Source organism: Toxotes jaculatrix, chromosome 15 (genome assembly GCF_017976425.1).
Source record: "Toxotes jaculatrix isolate fToxJac2 chromosome 15, fToxJac2.pri, whole genome shotgun sequence".
NCBI classification, from domain to species: Eukaryota; Metazoa; Chordata; class Actinopteri; family Toxotidae; genus Toxotes; species Toxotes jaculatrix.
In genome coordinates this window covers 19,485,950-19,507,783 of record NC_054408.1, presented here as the reverse complement: position 1 = coordinate 19,507,783, position 21,834 = coordinate 19,485,950, and the positions used below count along the sequence as shown (strand labels likewise).

Here is a 21,834-nt window from a genome sequence, read left to right as displayed (position 1 = left end):
AGCATGACGTATGGCATGTACTTAAAGCCAGTTGTATGGGGTTTACACTGAACGCTTTTAACTCAAACACATGTAATCATGTATTTTTTCTTACCATCACAACATAATTTGAGAAACATTAATACTTATATTTGCTTGTGTTCCCTTGCACGCAGATGCTGCTTCATCTATCCATCTATCTTCTGCTAGTAATCAGCGCCAAGAGAACACTGGGAGACAGAGAGAGAGAGGGAATGAGGGAGAGAGAGAAAGAGAAAGACAGAGAGAGAGAGTGCGGGATGTTAAGGGTTGGCACTGGCCCCAGTTCTTGCATAACTCACTGATAATTAGCGTTTTGCTGCTGCCAAGTCGGAGCCATTGCTACAGCTATGATGAGCTATGCAGGTGTTGGCAGGACATCTGAGTGGACTATGGGGAACGTAAAAAAAGAAAGGAATAGAACGGAATAGAATAGATCAGAATAGAAACAGACTTTAAGGCCTTGTGTTTGACAGCTCTAAACTGGCATAATCGTCTGATTAGTGTTAGGATTAGCATTATGCTTTCTCATAATGAATGAAGTGTCACAACAAAGGCAAAGAACTGACGAATGTTTCAAAACACTAGTTATTAGTAGATTTTCACACGTCCCTGTTATTTTAGAGGCAGGACACACACACACACACACAGGTGCACACACTAAATTTGAGTGTTTGCCCTTTTTTGTGCTTGCTTCTTCTTGCAGTTTATACTTTAGTCTCCCTTTTCTCCTCCTCAAGCCCCTCCTTGATCACCACATCACTTCTTCTATTCGTAGTCAGCTTCTGCTTCTCCTGATCCACCTATTTTTTGCATTTCCTCCAGTTCCTCCTCCTCCCTCTCCTTTGCCCCCTGCTGTCCTCTTTTTTCCCTCCCTCTCCCACTCCATTTCCACCACCTCCTCCTCTCCTTTCCTCCTCGTTTCTCCAGTCTTGTTAGCAGTGGTCATGCATACTTGCCTCTGTGATTAACTAACAACCCAAAGGATGTTACACAGAATAGTGTCTGCTCTCCTCGTGAGAGGCATCGATTTTCTCAGAGCAGAAACTGGAAAAATGAAGAAGTGCCAGGAGAAGAAAACTACTGTTTTCAGCTCATTATCTTTATATGGAATCAGGAGAAAATTCTGTCCTTTTGCCTTGATGACCTTGTATACAACAAAGAAAATGTACTGCACTTTTTCTTTTCTTTTTTAATTAGTGCATGTTTGAATTATGGCAGACATGTGGTAAATGAAAGTAGAAATAAGCCCAAGGTGGTGATAAAGCTGAGGAGTGTTTACTGCTTCCCAAATGAGTTTCTAGACAGATGACACAGACACAGAGAGAGGACATCTGTTCTTTCAGGAGCAGAATACATTTTAAACATAGCAGAAAAAAAAGACTGTCTGTGTGTGTCTGTGCACGTGTGCTCAAAATGCTTCCCCCGTGAAAGTGTCGATTAACATCCCGGCTGACTCGCTGCATTGCTTTTGAAGACAGAGGGTCAGATAAATGATTTGTTAAACAGTAAGAAATTTGGAGAAAACAGTCAGAAAACTATTTCATTTTCTCATTTTTATCTTTTCAGTAGCATTACACAGATTTGTGTCACTATTTAATACATAGCAGTTTCATTGTGAGCTGGGAAAAATCACCACAACTGATAGGAAATCAGTTGTATCAGTAATCCACACTACTAGGAAGGTAATGTGCAGCAATATGATACACTACATGGTCCACAGTATTATGAGAAAACACTGCACATGGCCTTGAAGCTGCGAAAGGATGACATTGTTTTCCCTGATCACAGGCATGCTGTAGTCACAAGTTTAAAATACAGGCATTGGTCAGACATGTCAAAATTAGACTTTAAACACCTTACATGAATATATACAAATGTATATTTAAATATTTTACTAACTAAACATTAAGAGCCAACCCGCCCCATTAGCTCAGTTGGTAGAGCTCGAGACTCAGTCTCTCGGGGTCGTGGGTTTGCACCCCACTCCGGGCGGCACCTCCTCCCATGGGCGCACCACCTGTGGGAGGTGGCATAGGACTTCGGTGCATTGTGGACTGGGTGGCAGTTTCCCCCATGACCTGGGACCGGACCCAGATAAACAGCAGATGATGACATGACATTAAGAGCCAAATAATCTGCCTGTAATCACTCTGATATTTAGGCAAAATCTGGAATTGTATGTGTCCTTGACTTTTGCCAGCACAGTATATCGGATGAAAACTAGGCTAAAACCCATGACTGATGAGTTTATGGGTCAGTGCTTCTCAGCCAGCAGGTTTCAACTCTGAACCCTTGTATCAGACGCTCTCTTGGAATGTAGACAGTCACACATAGAGGCTTTTAGATCCAAGAGCCAATTAGCACAGGTTACAGCCTACCACATCAATGGAAGTGCAGCCAATAGCATGAAATCACAGTAAAGATAACACAGAGTGCATATGGGTTTGAAGAAAGAAAAAAAAAAAAAGAGGAAGAAAGACCTTTTGGTGTTTCTGTCACAGATTACGCCTTAATTCCTTTAACAACTGGGAAATCCTGGACAAGGGAGCCTCTGAGCACTAAGCATTAAAAACTAGCCTCTAGGGTGGGATTATTGTTGTCCAGGACAGATCTCCAGAGCATGGGTGGCCAAGTAGTGACAATCTAAAGGCCAAAAACTTTTATGTATCATATTGTGCACATACTCAATTGCAAGCACACCCACAATCATGCACACAAACACAATCACGCCATCTGTTTGCATGTATGTGTTGTCTATTTGGTTTATCTGAATTGGTCAATGTACATAAATTTCCCAGGAGCCCATAGAGTCAGGGATCTGCTAAGCCAGTGGTTCTGCATATTCTAATAGCTACTAACAATTTATGTCAGTAGAGTCAGAGAACTGAATCAAAACAGAGGAATTCCTGATCTGTTGTGTTTGCTTATGATCCTGATCTAAGACAGCCAGAGACTGTCATGTGACCTGTGTCTCATTTTGTATGAAAGGGTCCGTAGCAGGTTAAATGTGCTCTCAGTAGACCCAGATTGCACTGCGCATAAATGTGATTGGTTTCAAATCAGAATAACAAAAGTCCAGATTATTTCTCTTTTATGAAAACTGTTGGATTACAAATAATGTTCTTTCTTGGTGGTGAGTCTGTGCTACTATTGGCTGGTGGTTTTAGGACTTGAAATTTCACATGAACCCAGCAAAACAGAAAGATGGTTTCAAATCATATTTGTTTCCTGGTAACATTAAGTACTTATGATGAAATAAGCAGAAATCTCTCACAAATGTTCAGACTTTGGTAGAAAATTATTTGTTATCATATAGGGCCCTTTTCCTTATGATAAAATGCTGATTAAGAAAACATGTTTTCAGGGGCCTGCCACAGTCTAATGATATTAAAAACTCACACAATGCTTTTTTCTCAATAGATCTGAAATCAGTAAAAAGAAAAAAAAAAAAGCTCTTACAATCAAATAATTCTTCCCAAATATTTCACTCTGACACTTCTTGTTTGCCTATGTGTTCTCTGTGACGTATCTGATGTATCTCACATCATATAAAAACCATCTAGAAAGGGGAGATTGTGACTGATCAAACAATTTTAGGCCGAGTTGACCCCAAAACTGTGGAGATGCTTCTTTGTGCTTGCGTTCATAAGAGGTTTTATAAAAATTGATCTCTTATAGTTTAATTTGACACTTCTCAGACTGGCAAAAGAAATTATGCAGAAGCATCATGACAAAGGTGCAGAGGAGTGAGAAGTCTGGTTCTTGAATCCATGTGAGAGCAGGCACGCTCTCCATTTGGATCACTTTCAAAGACTGTCCAGATGGGTCAGAGGCCTGGTGGAGCTCCAGAAACTCAGCATGAGAGCATGTACGTGAGAGAGAAGACAATCGAGAGAAAAAGGAGGAAAAAGAGGGAGACTCTGGGTAACGGTCTCCAGGACAGAGGGAGACACAGAGACAGCATATGTATATGTGCGAGTGCATGTGGGCAGTCACGTGTTACACTCCCAACCTGTTTAGTACCAGCTGTCTTGTACCAGGGGTCTGTCTGGGACTGCCCTCTTCTCTCAGCTCCCCTTAATTCCTCCTTTTTACTTTCTCTACATTTTCTTTTTTTTTTTCATTAGGTCAGCTCCTTTTTTTCTATTCTTCTTCCCTTTTAACATAACTGTAGATCAGATGTAAGCTGCTCTTTTTCACATTAGTGACCCTGTAAGTGTGAAAAGAAATGAAACATTATTTGCAACTTAGATTTAGGTACTTATCAGTGCCTGGCAAAATGCAGTGTCACTCCATTTCTGGCACTGTCATGCTGTGAAGTGTAGCCACAATCGATAAAACACAAAGCATCCAAAAAGGCCACTTCTCAGAGATGTGGCAAGAGAAACTGAAACAGCAAAGAAGGGAACGAAAGAGGTGTGTGTGTGTGTGTGTCAAAGGAAATCAGAATACGAGAGTCTGAGAGAAAACGGACGCCAAGAGAAAAAGATTGGGATGATGACAAAGACAAAGAACGAGCAAGAGGAAGAAGATGAAAGCTCTGTTGACTTCAAACCAACTCCCAGCTTGCCCTCAAATCTCCTGTTACCATGGTGATTTAACTGCCGATATGGTGTCCCCTGAGACTTTGTCCTGAAAACACAGCGAGAGAGAGAAAGAGAGAGAAACACAAGGACAGGCAGAAGGGTAAAATAGCACAAGTGGGTTGGACTATAGAACTGCTCTGCAATGAATGTACAGTACCCTTTACCTCATTCATGAAATCTTCAAGCATCCAAGGTCACCGGAGCTTTCAGAAGGTTGAATATTTTTATTACAGAACAACATCAAACTTTCAGAAAATGCCACGGCTGTGTAATGTGTGAATTTATTATCAGCCTGTGCTCATGCACTTTAAATAGATTAACAGTGTCTAAATAAATGAAAGCACAAACATATGCAGAATTTTAGGCATGTATTGTTACATATGGCGAGCTCCTGATATAAATCATCCACCTCCAAAAATGCAGAAGTTGCTATTTTCATCTGTTAAAAGAAAAAATTACAAACGCACCAGTTTTAGACCTCAAATATCTATATATCTGTGCCTTAATGTACCCACTAGATACTTTCACTTTCACTTAATATTTCTTAAATTTTCATTTGTATGCATTTTATTTTGTCCACCATTTTGTAGTTTTGTTGTCTCATTAATTGACAATAAAGAACTCAGAATGAAATGCCTCTTAATCTGGAAATATTTCATCATGTGATTAGTTTTCATTCTGCGTTAATAATTTATGGTTTGTGAGCATATGATGCAGATGCAGCATGTTTATTGTACATGATGGATCATGTGTGCTGATGAAAGCATATGAAAATGTAATTTAAACGCAGTTTGAAACATGGCATGAAACTGAATAGTGTCTTGTTGTCAACTAAATTTGAAGAAATCACTGACGTCACTTCTCTCTCTCTTTCTTCTCTCTCTCTCTCTCTCTCTCTCTCTCTCTCTCTCTCTCTCTCTCTCTCTCTCTCTCTCTCCACAGCTGTATCATTCATGAGACACAGCGCATCAGCCTTTGGATTTGCCGTGAGTTCCACCTTCCTCCTTCCCTTCATTTCCATTTATCAATTAGTCATAACTTGGGTCTCAGTGATTTATTAATGAATCCTGGTACCAAAGTGTTATTGGTCCCTTTGTCTCCAAGGTAACAGGGCAGGAAGGAGGGACTGGGCATTGCACTCGGATTGAATGTCAAAATGCTCTCTGTTTGTAAAACAGATCAGCTGGCATACCAAAATAAAGCATCTTATTATTTAAGGGAAGTGACTAAGAGTGTGATTAGTTAAAAAAAAAAAAAAAAAAAAAAAGAACGTAATAAGAGTGAAGTGAAAAATAAATCATCCACACCCTAGGCCGGTGAGGGAAAATGTGATTAGCGTAATGTGGTCGAAATATTATAAACCATGCAGTTCTAGCTACCTCCTTTTTAAAAGATCGTTTTTTAATTAGCAAGTCCTTGGCTGTTGATGGTAGTTTTAATAAAGTTGTAAGAAGACAATGCAAGGGGGTTAGATCGCAGCAACTGATCAGCAGCTTTAGCTACTCTGAATCTGGAAGTTGACGTTTTTTCCCTCACCTTTAACAGGTACATTATGTGACTTGAAAATGAAATGATAATCATATTTTATGATACAGCTTCAGGGGAGATAAGACTTTCTTTAGTCTTCTTTTTGAAAGGTTAAAGGAAAAATGAAGCACAAGGTCGTATATTATCTTAATAATAATGTTTATCGCCTTGGTTTCCCTGTGGCAATCAGACCTCAACACCAGTCCCTTGGTAATGCAATACACTACATTTGTACGTTTCGCACTATGCCAAGCTGTAACTTGTGCATTAAAACCACTACAGCATCTTCAATTATATTAAGTGCCCAGAAGATCAAGTGCCTATTTCAGTTCAGTTCTGTTCAAGCAACCACAGATAAGACACTTGAAAAGATGCTCTACACATGCCATGACACAAATGCAAGTAGTTTTGAGCTAATGATATTTTCGAAAACAGAAAATATTATATTTGTGTGTCATATTGAACATAAAATGTGCTCCTGCTTAACTTAGCTGCTCTTTGATTTCAGTTATTCCAAGGCTGCAGCTGCTGTATTAACTTGCAGCTTTCCTCTCTTCCATCACATGGTTTCTGTTTCTGCTGTAGTTTGATGCCACGCTGGACGTCCTGTCATCAGTCATTGTCCTCTGGCGCTACAGCAATGCAGCAGCAGTGCACTCTGCACACAGAGAGTATATGTGAGTACAGAACATAGTGCTGGGTTTGGTTAATGTTTGATTAATGAGAAATCTTGAGTCAGAGTAGGAGCTTCTGCATTTCATTACATGCAATGTTTTGTGATGCTGTTCAAAAAAGATTGTATTATTTTCAATATTTCTTTTTATTGATTTCAGTAACATGACAAAAGTGTAATGATACTGTTAATGATGTGGATGTAGCATCTACTGTAACTGCTGAAGATACATAGATGTAGGAGGGAGGATGAATGGATGTATAGAAGTGTGAGGATCTGTTTCTCAGGAGTTGTTACCTGACCCTGCCTGAAGCCACAGATTCTTGAAGAAGAGAGGAAAGAAGAGATGGGAGACAAACAAATATTTTACAAAGGGAAAAAACAACCTAAGTCTCTGGGTGCTGGGCCACTGTGAACCCCCTGATCATTGTATATATCAATATCATCATTTCACTGCATGTATTCATATCAAGAGCATGTTATTGTGGATTTGGGGATTTAAGATCAGATCTTTCAGATGAAGTAGTATAATAATACATTCCTAATTGAGTAAAGTAACTTGCTGTATCTAACGTACATCACTGCTTAACACAAGCCTGTTAATCTGCCAGTTTTCAGATGTGCTGTAGCTCAGCCGAGTTCATCAAGTGGCTGTCAGTGGTTGTACAGAGCCTTGTTCGTCAGGTTGTACAGCAGCAATTCCGCTTAGCTCAGAGGACGAGGTGCAGGTGATGAAAGAGCGAGCTGCCACTCTGCCATCCATTAACACACAGCAACTCACACTTACACACACACACACACACACACACACAAACAGACATATACATCTGTGCTGTATCTACACAAAAATGGGGACACACAAATCAGATTTTTCTTCTCATCATCAAGGAATTGCGAGGTTGCTACACTCACAGAGGAATTCACATGCAAAACCACTGACAACACACACACACTGCAGATACACATATAAATGAATAACATATACATCCACACTAGGGTTGGGACCATGCATCTCCCATACATGATGCATTTGTTGAAAACAGAAAGAAATCAGAGCGTTCAAGTTTGACCAGTGCATTGTGTGCGGTTGTGCTGGTAGAGGAGGGTAGAGTCATAGAGTTTCTACAGGTTGTCACAATGAGACCAAGTGAGACTTTAATGTTGCAGTACATGTGAAGACAGACAACTGAGATGCAAATACAAAAGAGACAGAGAGATAGGGGGATATTTACATGCATTTTTAGCAAGCGTGGGGCAAATAAATTAAGATATGTAATAATGTTGGATGGAGAGTATTATATTTTTAGCTATGTGGTCTGCAAGTAATTAGGAGTCTTCTTGTTGTCCCAGTAACTTTTTTAATGCATGCATGCTTTAGCACTTAACGCTTTCATTTGTCTCTCTGGAACTCAGAATTGCCATTACTCCAAAATTAAAGTGATTTTTCAAGTGTGCCACGGAGTGAGCGTTGAAACTCCCATTAAAAGCTGCCTTTTCTTAGTGAGTAACCACAGTTTTATTATGACCAACCACCATCAAAACCAAGCAAAGGAGAAACACCACAATGCTGCACCCTTCAAGATCCTGTGTCTCTGTTCAGTGGTGAGATGGATGGGGAACAGATATTATAATTCAGGCTCAGCAGACGTGTCGGAGGAAGAGAGACTAAGCAGTAGAGAAGTATTGAATCACCATGACTTATTCCACTGCTGCCAGAGTGAGGGACTGTGCATATTCAAGCATCATTTTGCCCCACCTTGTAAAAAACATTCATCTCACGATCCTATTTTTACAACAAATATTACAAAGTGTCTCCCTCATGTGCTCTGACAGAGATTGGTAAATAGTTTATTCTGGTAGCACACAGTGCCCCAAATAAACTGGGAACAATTGTCCAATTTCTGCCAAACACTGGAATTTTGCTGTTTGGAGAAATTTGATTTTGAGGTCAGATGTGACGTTACACTCTGATTGTGTGTGCACTCTACCACACAAAGTGTTGTGTGGCTAATTTTATCATCAGCCAATGAAATTAAATCCTGGGTTTAGGTTAATTGAAGGGAATTGATGAATCAATAGGTTTACCACTTCCATGTCAAGTTCTTGGGATGCCTCGGCTGTAATTCAAGCCAGTGGGGACGAGGTAATAACTGTTAATTTTTCTTTTTTTATGCAACACATTTTCAGTATATCATGGAAGCAGGGCAAAAAAAAAAAAAGTTTCCTTTGCCAGACTGCCAAAGGTAAGACACGCTTCAAATGCAGGAGAAAGAAAGTGGGAGAAAGTGTTAGCTCTTGTGTTAACTTCTTTAGGTTGCTTTGGCTCAGCTTTACATAACAACCTAACAGCTAATAGTCTGCTCTCTGCCTGTCTGTCTGTTGCAGAGCATGTGTGGTCCTTGGGATTGTGTTTGTTCTCTCCTCCTTGTGCATCCTTGGGAAGGCCATCCATGATCTGGCAACCAAGATGCCGCCAGAAGTGGTAAGACCACACACACACACATATCAGTATGCTCTCTGAAAAAATTATGTTTATATTAGAAAAAACTCAAGTATGTAGTTTATGTTCAATGCCAATGCAAGAACTGTGTGATATGTATGTAGTTTGGTTAAAGATGATGGTGTGGTGGAAAATGGGTTTGACTTTGATGCCGCAGATCCTGTCTCACACCAAGAATTAGTTTGGGCTTAATCAGACACACAGTCTTTACCTGAGCTTGTTACCCGATCTACCCATAACCTAACCTCGATCACACTCTGGTCATCATGGGGATAAAGTTAAAGATATGATTAATTACACACATGGTTATGTCTGAAGTCAATCTCCTGTTCACTATTCCCAATATAATGGACACTCAGTAAAGTACTCTGCAGTGAGTATAAATTGAGGTTGTCTGAATTAATCATCAATGATTTTGCATCATCATCAACAGCTGTAGTGTAATGAAGGAATCACATTGGTTGTTAGTAGAAAATGGTGCACATGCCATGGACACTGTTTTCTATTCCACTGTGGGGCTTTTTATAGCCACTACATAACATGAAGTTCTGACTCAGAATTCAAAAACTTAAATATAATGCAGCAAAAGCTGTTATACACAATTTAGCAACCTGATGTCAGAAACAGCCCAAGATTTTTCAAAACTGTCCAAACATTCACATTTTGTGTAGTGAGTGGGTTGTAACAGGTGATTCTTGGCATTGGTATGCAGTGGGAGGAGAGAGAATTAGTGAGAAAGACTTTATTACACCAGGTTAACTGCCTGCGCCCACAGTTGTAAATATGCTAATAGTTATTTCATTATTATTTTTAGAATTTTCTTAGACCATTTTCAATTAAATGAACTTAAATAGCTGCAGTATCTTGTTGTCTATGAAAACACACCTCAGACGGTGGCAAACTGTTACATAGTGTTGCTTTTAAGCACTGAAAGTGAAATCAGACAGTAAATCATGTGTGTTATAAGAGAGAATCATTGTGTTAGTACTTATTTATTTATTAAGAGCTGTTTAATAATTATTTTTAAAGGATTGCCATGACAGTGCAGCTGTTTAAACTTACCTAATGATTTTCCACAGTGTGATATGAAAGGAGACACAGTTCATTAGCTACTGCATTTGCCCCCAACAATGTAAACAGTGTGATTGTGAGAAAAGAGGCAAATGCAGATGCAGGTGTGTCTGAGTTCATGGCAGCATACACACATTTATACAAGCTGCCATAACAGATGAATATCAGCAAGAGCCTGGAGTTCCATATGTGCCTAATATGAATGAGTGCACACGCATACAGTGCATGCACACGCAGAGAAACACACACATACTCACATACACCGTTTATCATTATGAGCTAGGTATCTTTTTTTAGCGCTCTGCTGTTGCTCTTTTGACGTCAGAGTTTTTGTCACTCTCCACCTGACTTTTGTTCCTTTTTTCTCTTTGACAGAAACACACACACACTTTCTTTTCTTTCACCACCACCCACCCCCCAACACCTCTCTCTGGAGGTGTTGCGACTATGACTATGGTCCCAAAATAGTCTTATCTTTCTGTTGCTGGGGCACGGCCCAGCTCTTCCATCATCACACTGTTTAGGGAGTGCCCATCGCATCCTTTCCAGTTCTCCGCTTTGAACCCTACTATTTGGCTTGTAAATGATTTAACCCTCACCATCTGTCCGTTTCACTAACCAGTGAAGCCAAGACACAGAGAGAAGCCAAATTTTTGCACTCCAAACACACATATTTCTCTTGAATTTCCTATTATGTAGCTTCAAAGCTTTAAGATGCACTTCTTGATTTTGTTATAGAGCCAGCTGCAAAATATAAACTCCAAAATATTGTCACATCACTGCTGATATTTTTAAAACTCAACACAGTTCATACTTGAATTTTAAAACAGCAGTAAGTCAAGTAAGTAAGTAAGTTAAAGTCAGAGTGTATCAAATGAAATGAAAAAGTTTCATCTATATACTTGAGGTCTAACATGTTTGATGAATATATTTCCTTCCTGATGTTTTTGATGTATATTCAAACCTGCTTGGGGTATATTGTGTTGATCAGTGGAACATTGTGAAATTATATATGTATAATTTTGTTTGTTTTATCTTGATATTTTATTGGTGATTGCCTTTTTAGGTCAATAGGGCATGCTGATAGTTGTAGTTCAGCAGCAGAGGGCACTCTGCTGCTGAACTACAAGTTAAATTTAAACTTTAAATGGTCTGTTGTAGTTATGGATATTAAATTTTGAATTTAAACAGTTCAATTTGTAAATTTCTTCCTACATGCAAATTATTGTCCAATTATTGTTCAAATGCAATTGATACTCCTAGTAGCTAATATATACTGTGTTTCTGACCAAGACTGTTGACAGGCTGTTTTATTTGTCCTAATATTTTTCATTTTACCTTTTTCCTAAGAGGAGAAGGAAAATTTTTCCTTCACGAGTGAATTTTTCCCTCAAGTTAAAACAATTTCACCTTGCAGGGATGCATCCTGGCAGTTCATATCTTGAGCCACATCTAAAATTTGCCCCCCTATGCTTTGTCTGAACACACATCTGGTCTTGGATTCACCCAGATTGATGTCTCCCAAAGCACAGTCTGTAGTGTGCCACTACAGTAAATTAACTGAGACAAGAGCACGACTGCTGTATCCAAAGAAGACAGTAAGTCCAATACAGTGAGAAACAACAGATAAAGAGTAGGTAAAGTGAGCAGAAGTCTGAGTGTTGGCATTCATGTGGATATAATAAGATTTAAGGGATGGATAAACATGCAGAGATCTAATGTGAGTTTGTATAATTATCTGAACTAGACAAACAAAGTGTGTCTGTGTGTTCTTCATTTAAATTGCATGTTTGTTGTCACTGAAGCCCCTTTGACCACAAATCAAAAGAGATAAAGCCGAGGGACTGGAGCCAGTAGAGAAGCCAGTTGAGGGCAGCAGCTATTCCGCAGACTGCGTTTGATGCTCCAGTGCCATTATGTTAATAGAAGCTGTGGGTGTTAGGTCTCAGAGGAGCTTCCTGACACCAGCAAGAGCCTATTACCACTGTCTGTCTCTTTGACATCCTCTCTCTTTCTTTCTTTCTTTCTTTCTTTCTTTCCTTCAGCATCTCACTGTCTTCTTTGTACCTTCTCTTTCAGTCCAGACCTGTTTCCAGCCAACACTCTCTGTCTTACATATCTCTGCTTCTTTTTTTTTTTATTTCTAAATAAAATAAATACATACGTTTTTATGTGTAGTAACATCATGAAATCTCTTTGGTGGATCCTGTGGTGGGTTATTCGCAGCATGTAACTTACTGCATGGAAGTGATCATCAGTTTGTTTAAGGGACATCTCAGCCACCTGGTTCTGTCTCTTAATGTAAAATGTCACTGGCTGCTTGGCTTGGCTGAATGTGTAGATGCAAAGGTTTGGAGGATAGGTTCATCTTACTCTCTGTCATTTATCCAGTTTCTCTCTCTTTCTTCCCTTGCTACCTCATTCATTATTTTTTTCCACTCTTTCTCTGCCCCCTCCCTTCCATATCCTCGGTCTTTCATCGTTTCCCTGGGCCCTCTTTCATTGTTATACTCGTGCTCTTTCCCCAACCTCTCCATACAAGCTCACCTAGTCTGTCTCCCTCTATTGTTATGTCTATCTTTACTGCCATTGTCATTTTCAGACTTTCATTTTTTGTCATTCAAGGCCTTTCTTTCTCTGTATCCAGCCTTGAGCCTTTTTTTTTTTTTTTTTTTGGCAAGAACAGACTTGTTCACTGAGGTCTTCATCAGACAGCAGTGATTTATTATACCAGCAGTGATCTGTTTATGTGCTCAGTTTGTATGTGTCTACAGGGCACTGTGGGTGACAGAAAGAGCCAGATAGATATTATGAAAAGAAAAAGATAATGGGACTTTTAAGAGGGGCAGGAGAATCTGCAGTTGATGGCGTCACTGACTAAATTTGGTTCTCTGATTTCATCTTCTGACAGATTTCAATGTAATATCCAGAGTAAAACTACAATATAGTGTGAATACTGTACTGTAAGTGTTGCTACCTTGAAGGTACATTGGGCTGTAAAATCCCATCGAGCGAACAGAGGCTGCAGAAAATCAGGAATCCTGATTCGTGTCACGGCCTGGGTTGCTGCTCTCATGGCAGGCTGTCTGTGTCTAGTGCCTGATTAAACACAGAGAACTGAGATTTCTGGCTCTCCCTGCCTGCTAGAGAGAGAGAGAGAGGGAGAGAGAGAGAGAGAGAAGGCAACACATACTGATGCAACAAATATATACCTGCAATGCATGCGTGCCGTGGCACTCAGATCTTGGTTTCAGTGAAATTTCCTCAATGAATAATCTAAATGAAGAATCACCGGTAAGGAACGGAAGGGGAAATCTCTCTCTAGATATAACGAACCAATAAGAAACGAACAGGTGCAACAAAACTAGATCAAGCCGAGTCTTTATGAGAGCTGAAGCAATCTTTCAGTTCATGGATTAGTTGATTGACAGATCGACTGTTGTCTTGATGATAAATTAATAATTTGAGCCATTTTTGAGTGAAAAAAATTCCTTGTTCCAATGAGAATATTTGCCGGTTTTCTTCATATCTGATAATAAACCGATTCCTTTTGGATTCTGGGCTGTTGATCAGAGAAAACAAGACATCTGGAGATGTCACCTTGGTTTCGAGAAAATTTTCACTGTTCTCTGACATTAAATAGATTAATCAATGAATGATTTAATTTAGAAAATAATTGGCAGATAAATTAACGATGAAAAAACTGTTGTAGTTGCAGGCCTAGTCTTCACACACCCCACAGTGCCAACAAAAACAAAACAAAACAAAAAAACACATTGATTGTCCCTATGCTCCCGTGCAAGCCATACCTGGAGTATACCTATGGCAGGCAGACCAGACCTTTGTTGTCATGGTAACAATAATAAACACATGGTTAAGGTTGTGGAACGGTCACGGTTTGGTTAGGAATAGACACAAAAACTAGGCTACTTGGTTAGGTTTGGGAGTAGATCATGTTTTGGGCCTGCTATCCGTCATGTCAGTTAGTATTCAGTCCAACAGGTGGCAGCAATGTGTCAGGTAGTAAAGGCCAAAAACAGGATGAAAGGTTAGACAGTTTAGCAGCACAATGGAGGATCACTGATTCCAGTCCTACTTTGTCCGAGCTGTAGCGTTTTTCATTTCTGAGCACTTAAATCTAATCAGACTGTGGAGCTGGAGTCACATTTCTTAGCAATGTGAGTATTTTGACACCAACCCAGGACAGACAACATTACATGCATTTGTGTAAGCAGAGGCTCACACTAGCCACTGCTGCTATGCACTGGTTGGTAGGTGGGAGGTCTAATTTTATCCAAATGCGTTATAGCCAGTATATACCAGCTCTCTCTTTCTTCTTCTCTCCTCCCTGTCTCTGTCTCTCTCCCCCTGGTGGGCCAATTAAATCCGATAGGGATGTACTCCTGGGTCAAGTGTTGGTTTTGCTGAGTCTGTTTGAGACTTAAGTTGAAAACACCAGAGCCTCACTGCACTTAGACACATCATCTGTGTGACCTTGAGTTGATACAACAAGTCAAGCTAGTATATTTTATTAATGATGGAGCTGACAAAAAGCTGTGTGGGTCCTTCTGTCTTGCTAATGATGTCGGTGCTAACTTCACAGCCATTCTGTAGCCTCCTCATTTTTTTGTCATCCGTAATTTCTTTCATTGTGTTTTATGTGTTTTAATGCCTCCTCCCCTCCTGTCGTCTCTCCCCCGTCTTTCTTCAGGATGACTTCCTCTTCAGTGTGTCCATAGTGAGTGGACTCACATGTGCTGTGCTGGCTGTGGCCAAGTTCATGTTGGGAAGAGTGCTGACTAGTCGAGCACTTATCACTGATGGTAGGATACACACACACACACACACATAGATAGATGAATTTAAATGAATAAATAGCACAACAAACAGTAATCCTTCTCACAGCTTTCAACTGACAACAGAATGACTGTTGGAAAATTGAACTGGTGCAGATAAATGGTCTGGAAAATGGTTTTTGTAGGTTTTGCATGGGTTATTTGTCATTTCTTAAAACTTTCTGTGTTAAAATTTATGATCTGTGTTTCTTTTCTTTTAACGATACAGAGGAGAATATAACTCTTCCCTCATGGGCTCAGTTTTTCATGACAAGTTGGTCAACCACAGGAATTACCCAACAGACTTAACCACTTCAGCCGTATTGGTTTCGAGGGAGAACAGTGTTGCCTTAAAATTTACTTTCACTTCAAGTGATACATATATCATACATAGAGAGATAACTAGATGGTGCCCAACATGAACAAATATACATACATACATACATATATACACACACACACACACACACACACACACATATATATATATATATATATACTATTAGTACTATATATTATTAATACTGATGCATTTCGGTGTTGTCTGAAGAACCATATTTATGGTTAGGGCACACTAACCTCAAACCTCAAAAGGAAGCAGAATCCAAAAAATTAAAACCAAAACCACAAAACAGACTGTGTCTCTGAGTGTGTTTCAGTGTGTGAGAGTTGCTTACACAACTGAATTGAACGAAGTAATAGGTTATGACCCAGTGGCTGCTCATAGACACCTGCACAGGTGAACAACACACACACACACACACACACACATACACATTCACAAATACACACTGCTATCCCCAAGTCTCAGAACGCGCAGGGCATCAATCCAGTAAACCTGAGGTTGCTGTTCTCAGAGCCTGGATTTATTTCCCACAAGACTTTACACTTACTGCAGGCGAGACAATAACCCACTGTGCAAGCTTTTGCACAAGAAGAAATGTAATTATAAAAGAACATCAGCCGCTATAAAGGGTAACCTACAATGAATGCTTCTCATCTGCCACCTGGTTGTCGAAGATCAGTTTAAAGGAATGCTTCCACATTTTGGAAATACACTTACTTTCTTGCAAAGACTTCCATGAAAGTATGATCACCCATCTGGTGTTTATACGATGGCCTATTAGTTTAGTTTAACTTGAAGTACAAAGTTAAGTCTAGGAAGTCACTGTCCCCCACCAAAGAGTGATATCAGTGAAGAAGCATGTTTCTCAAAATTTCATCATTAGACCTTGTCTTCATGTGAAAGGATGACTGGTTTTTTTCATTTCTGACATAATGTTTTCCACATCCTGTGTGTGGCAGGGTTTAACTCTCTGGTTGGAGCTATCATGGGATTCTCCATTCTGATCAGTGCCGAAGTCTTCAAGCACCATGCTGATGTCTGGTTTCTGGATGGCACCATCGGAGTTCTGATTGGACTCATCATTTTGGCATATGGGGTCAAGTAAGAAATAAACCAGCAGCAGTCGTCCTCTGTCTACGTTTGTCTGACCTTTTGATTTGACACACTTCATCATTTCCGCTAGGTCGATTTAGGTGCTATCCATGTGCTGTGAATGCCAGATTTACATGTCGCCTTTATAGCTCTCTACCAGCTGGGGTGATGAGTACATTCTAACTTTACTATGAGACATTGTCTCTGTCTCCACAGACTCCTGAAGGACATGGTGCCCCGTGTGAGACAGACGAGGAACTACGAACGCTTTGAGTGAGAGATGTGTGTGTTAACCAGACAAGCAGGGTCTCTCACACACACACACACACACACACACACACACACACACACACACACACACACACACACACACACACACACAAACACACACACACAATGTCCACACACCTGGCTGCCTCTTACCCTCCTCCCTCTTCTCTCTGTCTTTCATACTTACATGCACACTTCACCCGCACATGCATACAAATGTTACACACTCATGTTCTCAAACACATACAAATATACGCATATGTTGTATATACTGTACATACTACATTCAGACATGCAGACATAACATGCACACACACACTCACACACACACACACACACACACATTCAAACGTCTGAGAGACTTTGAGGGAAAAGGACATGATTGAAGACCTCCTCCTGGAAAGACAGCACTTGAGCTCAATTCTTCTTTTCCAAGTTTAAAAATCACACCTAGAATAAGGAAAAGGCTCAAAAACCAACAAGAGTTCGACCTGGACAAACAGTAGCTGCTGCTAAAATGACACCATTCACAGAAACTAAAGTATGTTGATTTGTCTCTGTAGGTTTAGCTTTTGTCTTAGTGAACATAATGTGGATCAAAATCAAAATGTATTTAAAGGGTGTAGAAAATAACTTAAGTCCAAGTTGAGCTAAGCTGTCCTCTAATTTATTTTATATAATTATTTATTCATTATTATTATTATTTCTAGTTATTATGGGAGAACCAGGCAACACCACACCAGCCTCCTCCCTTCAATGCAGCCTCTATACATCCTAATTTGTTCCAGAGAGAAAGAGAGAGGAAGTGGAAAGCAGAGAGAAAGAGGCTCAGACTGACAGCAGAACTGAGTGAAAGGTGAAAAGCATCAGTGAACATGGTGAGGTCAGCCTTGATCTAAAACCTCTCCAGCTAAAATCAAACCAAAATAATGAGGACAGGAGACACTGAGGACAAATATTTGCCAGACAATGGCTGTAAACCTAAGTGCACAAAGCTGAAGTTATCTGACCTATATTCATGTTACGTTGCGTTGCCTAGTGCACTGTTTGTGATGTGTCCAAGCACAAATTAACAAACCTCTTCTTCCTTTCTTCGCTGTTTGTTGCTGACAGTTTAGTACAGTGCCCACGCTGGGTGAACCAAGAAATGATTTCAGGTATTTAGCCTGTTTTGTCTTAACTGCTGAATCTGACTTTATGTTTCCTTGCCATATATTGTACATACAGAATATTTTGATTTGTTTACAAACACACACATACCTTGGTCAGTGATTTACTGAAATCCATTCTGTGACTTTTGTTTTTTTTTGTTTGTTTTTTTTTTTTTGTTTGTTTTTTTTTTAACTTGAAACTTATTTGACAAAAAGTTTTACCAGGTAATTGCAAACAACTGAAGTTTTTATAAGGGTAAGATGGAAAAAAAAAAACCTCAGTATTTATCTTGGGTGTTTGCTGTAACACCCTTTCAGGCTTAGATAATTAATAGATGTAAAAGCACTAAACTCTGCAGGAAGGTTTTCTGTACCATTTGCTACACCTCTGTTATTTATCATTTTCTTTATGGAACATTGTACTGGATCCAGTTGGGGTATTTATTACTTTCATTAATTTAATTTTACTAATATTGTATCCCCCTCTCCCGTTTTGACTGCAACATTCATATGTTGTAAAGATGAAACCTAGATGAATCTAAGCACAAATGACAAAGATAATGCTGCCTGTGGGAATATCATTTACACAGCATTTCATTTGCAGAGACGGTGTTCTCTCCTGCGTCTGCTTACCTACTCAGTAACCATTTGTTCTGCATGTTCCCTTTGTTATCATTCATTATTATGTGCAATGAACAGAATGTAAATACAAACCACACAGTCTGTAAATATGTTTATTACGCTGTTTGGGTGCATCAGTAACAAAAGTCACACATAGTCATAGTGCTTTAAGGCCAACATAACAGGCCCTTTGGAGTAGACAGCTCATTGTTTAAGTGCAGGATGATCAGTGTTGCATATAGTTAAAAATGTTTACTCTAGTGTGCATATACTGTAAATGTTGTTTTACATATTACTGTAGATTATTGGTGAAATGAAATGACAAGTCTTACTGTAAGTTTTTTGCACTGTAAGTGGAGATCTCAGATTGGATGTAGGTGTGATCTGACAGCGCTGTCCAAGGCTCAGCTGTTTTTCACAACTTCCAGAATATCATTCCTTAGAAGCTGCCCAAAGGAAAAAAAAAAAAATTGATTGCCAAGCATTTCATTATTTTACATGCGGAACAACAGCATGTAAAGCTGACAAAAAAGAAAAAAAAACCTCAGAAATCAGTATTATTTAACTGAGCTTTAGACACCATGGGTATTCTAAACTCAGACATGAGATCAACCGGAATATTTTTAAAGAAGTGACAGTGATGAATCATGTGGACTGTTGTCCTCTTAGAGGATACTCTCGTCTAACAGAAGTTACATTTGATTCATAAAAACGAATTCAATTCATTTACTGATATAATACAAATTTATTGAGGTGAATTAAATTATAAATAAACCAATAATCAATGCACAGATACTGTCTTATGGGCAAACAGATAGTGGATTAGCTCACTGCCTACTCACTTTTTTCCCTCAGTGAAGGAGATTGTACAGGTAAACTGTTTCAGGCCTGGTTTCTTCCTGTGTATGTGGATCCATAATGCTTGCGAGCCCCCTTGTGGTCAGAACATGCATTACAAGAGAATTAATTAGTATTCACACTGCACTGGATCCAGGGGGAAGAGTCTAAATTTATCCCAGGCTGAAGACAGTTACAAAGCCCTTGGACAGCGACTCTGAAGGGACCTACATCCACTCTATACTGTAATTATCAATTCTGAGTTGACACGCTGGACAAGGTGCAAAATTATCGGTATTATCTTTAGTTTCATTGTGTGATGAATAAGGATTAGCTAGAAACTGAAGGTGTGAAGCTCACACCACTTCAACTCACCAACAGCACACTGATTTGTAATGTTTTTCCCTCTCTCTCTGATGCATAGAAGACAATCTTTACAACGACTTTTACAAGCAAAGCACAGTGTTTACATGCTGACACCACAACATAAGGCACAGAACAAACTCACTGCAGTTCAGTCTCTGTAACAGAATGCTTTACTAGCTCTGTTGCTCATATGGTAAACTATTGTGTTTAGATAAACTCGAGATTATTTTGATCTTGGCAACAAAAGATTTTCTACCTCTATTCTTTGCACTTTGTTTTATTTTCATGCCACTTCTCTTGTGCATGTTCATGCTACAGAAACTTTAGCTGGGCTCTGTGATTGTGGCCATGACCCCCTTACTCTGCTTAGTGATGGGTGATCTTTGAAGCTGTTGCACTCACTGTAAATCACTGGTCTAGTGTAACAGCTGAAAGAAAAAGTCAGACAAATCTAACTGTAGTCCCATGATCAGCACAGTAGCTTTTGCATTTCATTCATCTAAAATGTGATTTTTTTTTTTTTTTTTTTTGGTCCACTCTGCCCCATGACATGTTTCGACCCTCACGCTCCATCTCAGTCAAAAACTGTTAAAAAATGTGTGACTCCTGAACATGTATTTCTTGTTTGCACAAACACAAAACCTCTCATCATTTGACAAATGTTACAAAATATGAATTCATGTCATTGTTTCATTGAAACAGCTCAGAAACATGTCAACCTCTGAAGCTTTATGAACTGTGCCAAATCACTGAGACGGCTGTTTTGACATTCGTGTGTCTTTTAATTGTACTTGTATTAATGAATGGACTGATTATCATTATCGCCCCAGAAGAGGCATCAAACCATTCAACCTGCTCAATTTCATAAAATTATGATAGCAATACTAATCACTTCTCTGTAACTATAGGCTTTGCATGGGGTTGTAAAAACCCTTACAGCTTCAGTGGTTACAAATGCATTACAGCCACACACACACACACACACACACACACACACACAAACACACACACACACACTAAACGCAGACAGAAATATGTAACTGAGATGACAATAAATCTGATAATGTAAGAGAATAATTATTTGTTTGTACAGTAATGATATCAGTGGTATTACAGATGATGTAAACACCATTTATTTATGTAAAAGAACAATGATATCTCTTGGTCAAAGAGCAAAGTTTTATTGATTAATAAAGTTTTATCCTGCTTATTCATCAACACATTTGAGACATGGTCTTTTTTTTTTTTTTTTTTTTAAACCACCATGGAAAGTTTTCCAACAAACTGGGTAGAAAATGGTGACATACATAACTGTGTGGTATTTAGCAATTAGTAGCTGTCAAAGAGAAACACAGAATCTACTCATGGGGAAAAGTACAGTAAGATTAAAAAAAAAAATAACTTACTATAATATTGGTATAGGTTGTATGCATACCATCAAATATGTTTCAAATGTCTTCAAGCAGCAGGCATCGTTACTCTTTATCATGTATTTTGGACAGACTGATCATGAAATTTTAACCTGCACTGATTCAGTTTCACCATCATCAACAGTCGTGCCAGAGCAGCATGAGTGCTGCTCTGGCACGACTGTTCATTAAATTCACATCAAAGAAATGAGTGAAAAATGGGAATTCATTCCAATTTTTGATCTCCTTACTGCTTCTCAGGTTCACGGGAGACTGAAACACCTTGCACAGCTCACATCATCATCAGCCAGGCAGTGGCTGAATTCTTATGCCTGAATCAGGGCTTAATAAAATAATGCTCACTCCCACTAGCTAGCAAATGAAGTGCCTGAGGGGACTGCATGAGTGCCTAAATTCTGTGCATATAGTAAGTACAGCTGAATGTGGCACACTGTGGTCATTTAAAGTCAGCTTTCCAGCCCATTTAGAAAGCCATCTTATATTGAGCATGGCAAAAAAAGCAAACTCC

At 39.3% G+C, this 21,834-nt stretch overlaps 1 protein-coding gene across 1 annotated transcript in view; it reads left to right on the top strand.

Annotated features, from left to right (window-relative positions):
• The window catches only part of tmem163a (transmembrane protein 163a), a 57,331-nt gene extending 40,403 nt beyond the window's left edge, over positions 1-16,928 (top strand). Inside the window, exons 3-8 of the mRNA XM_041056837.1 lie at positions 5,550-5,593; positions 6,720-6,811; positions 9,193-9,289; positions 15,090-15,201; positions 16,519-16,660; positions 16,868-16,928. Of these exons, the coding sequence (XP_040912771.1) occupies positions 5,550-5,593; positions 6,720-6,811; positions 9,193-9,289; positions 15,090-15,201; positions 16,519-16,660; positions 16,868-16,928 (548 nt within the window). The remainder of the gene's footprint in view (positions 1-5,549; positions 5,594-6,719; positions 6,812-9,192; positions 9,290-15,089; positions 15,202-16,518; positions 16,661-16,867) is intronic.
• The last annotated feature ends 4,906 nt before the right edge of the window (positions 16,929-21,834 follow it).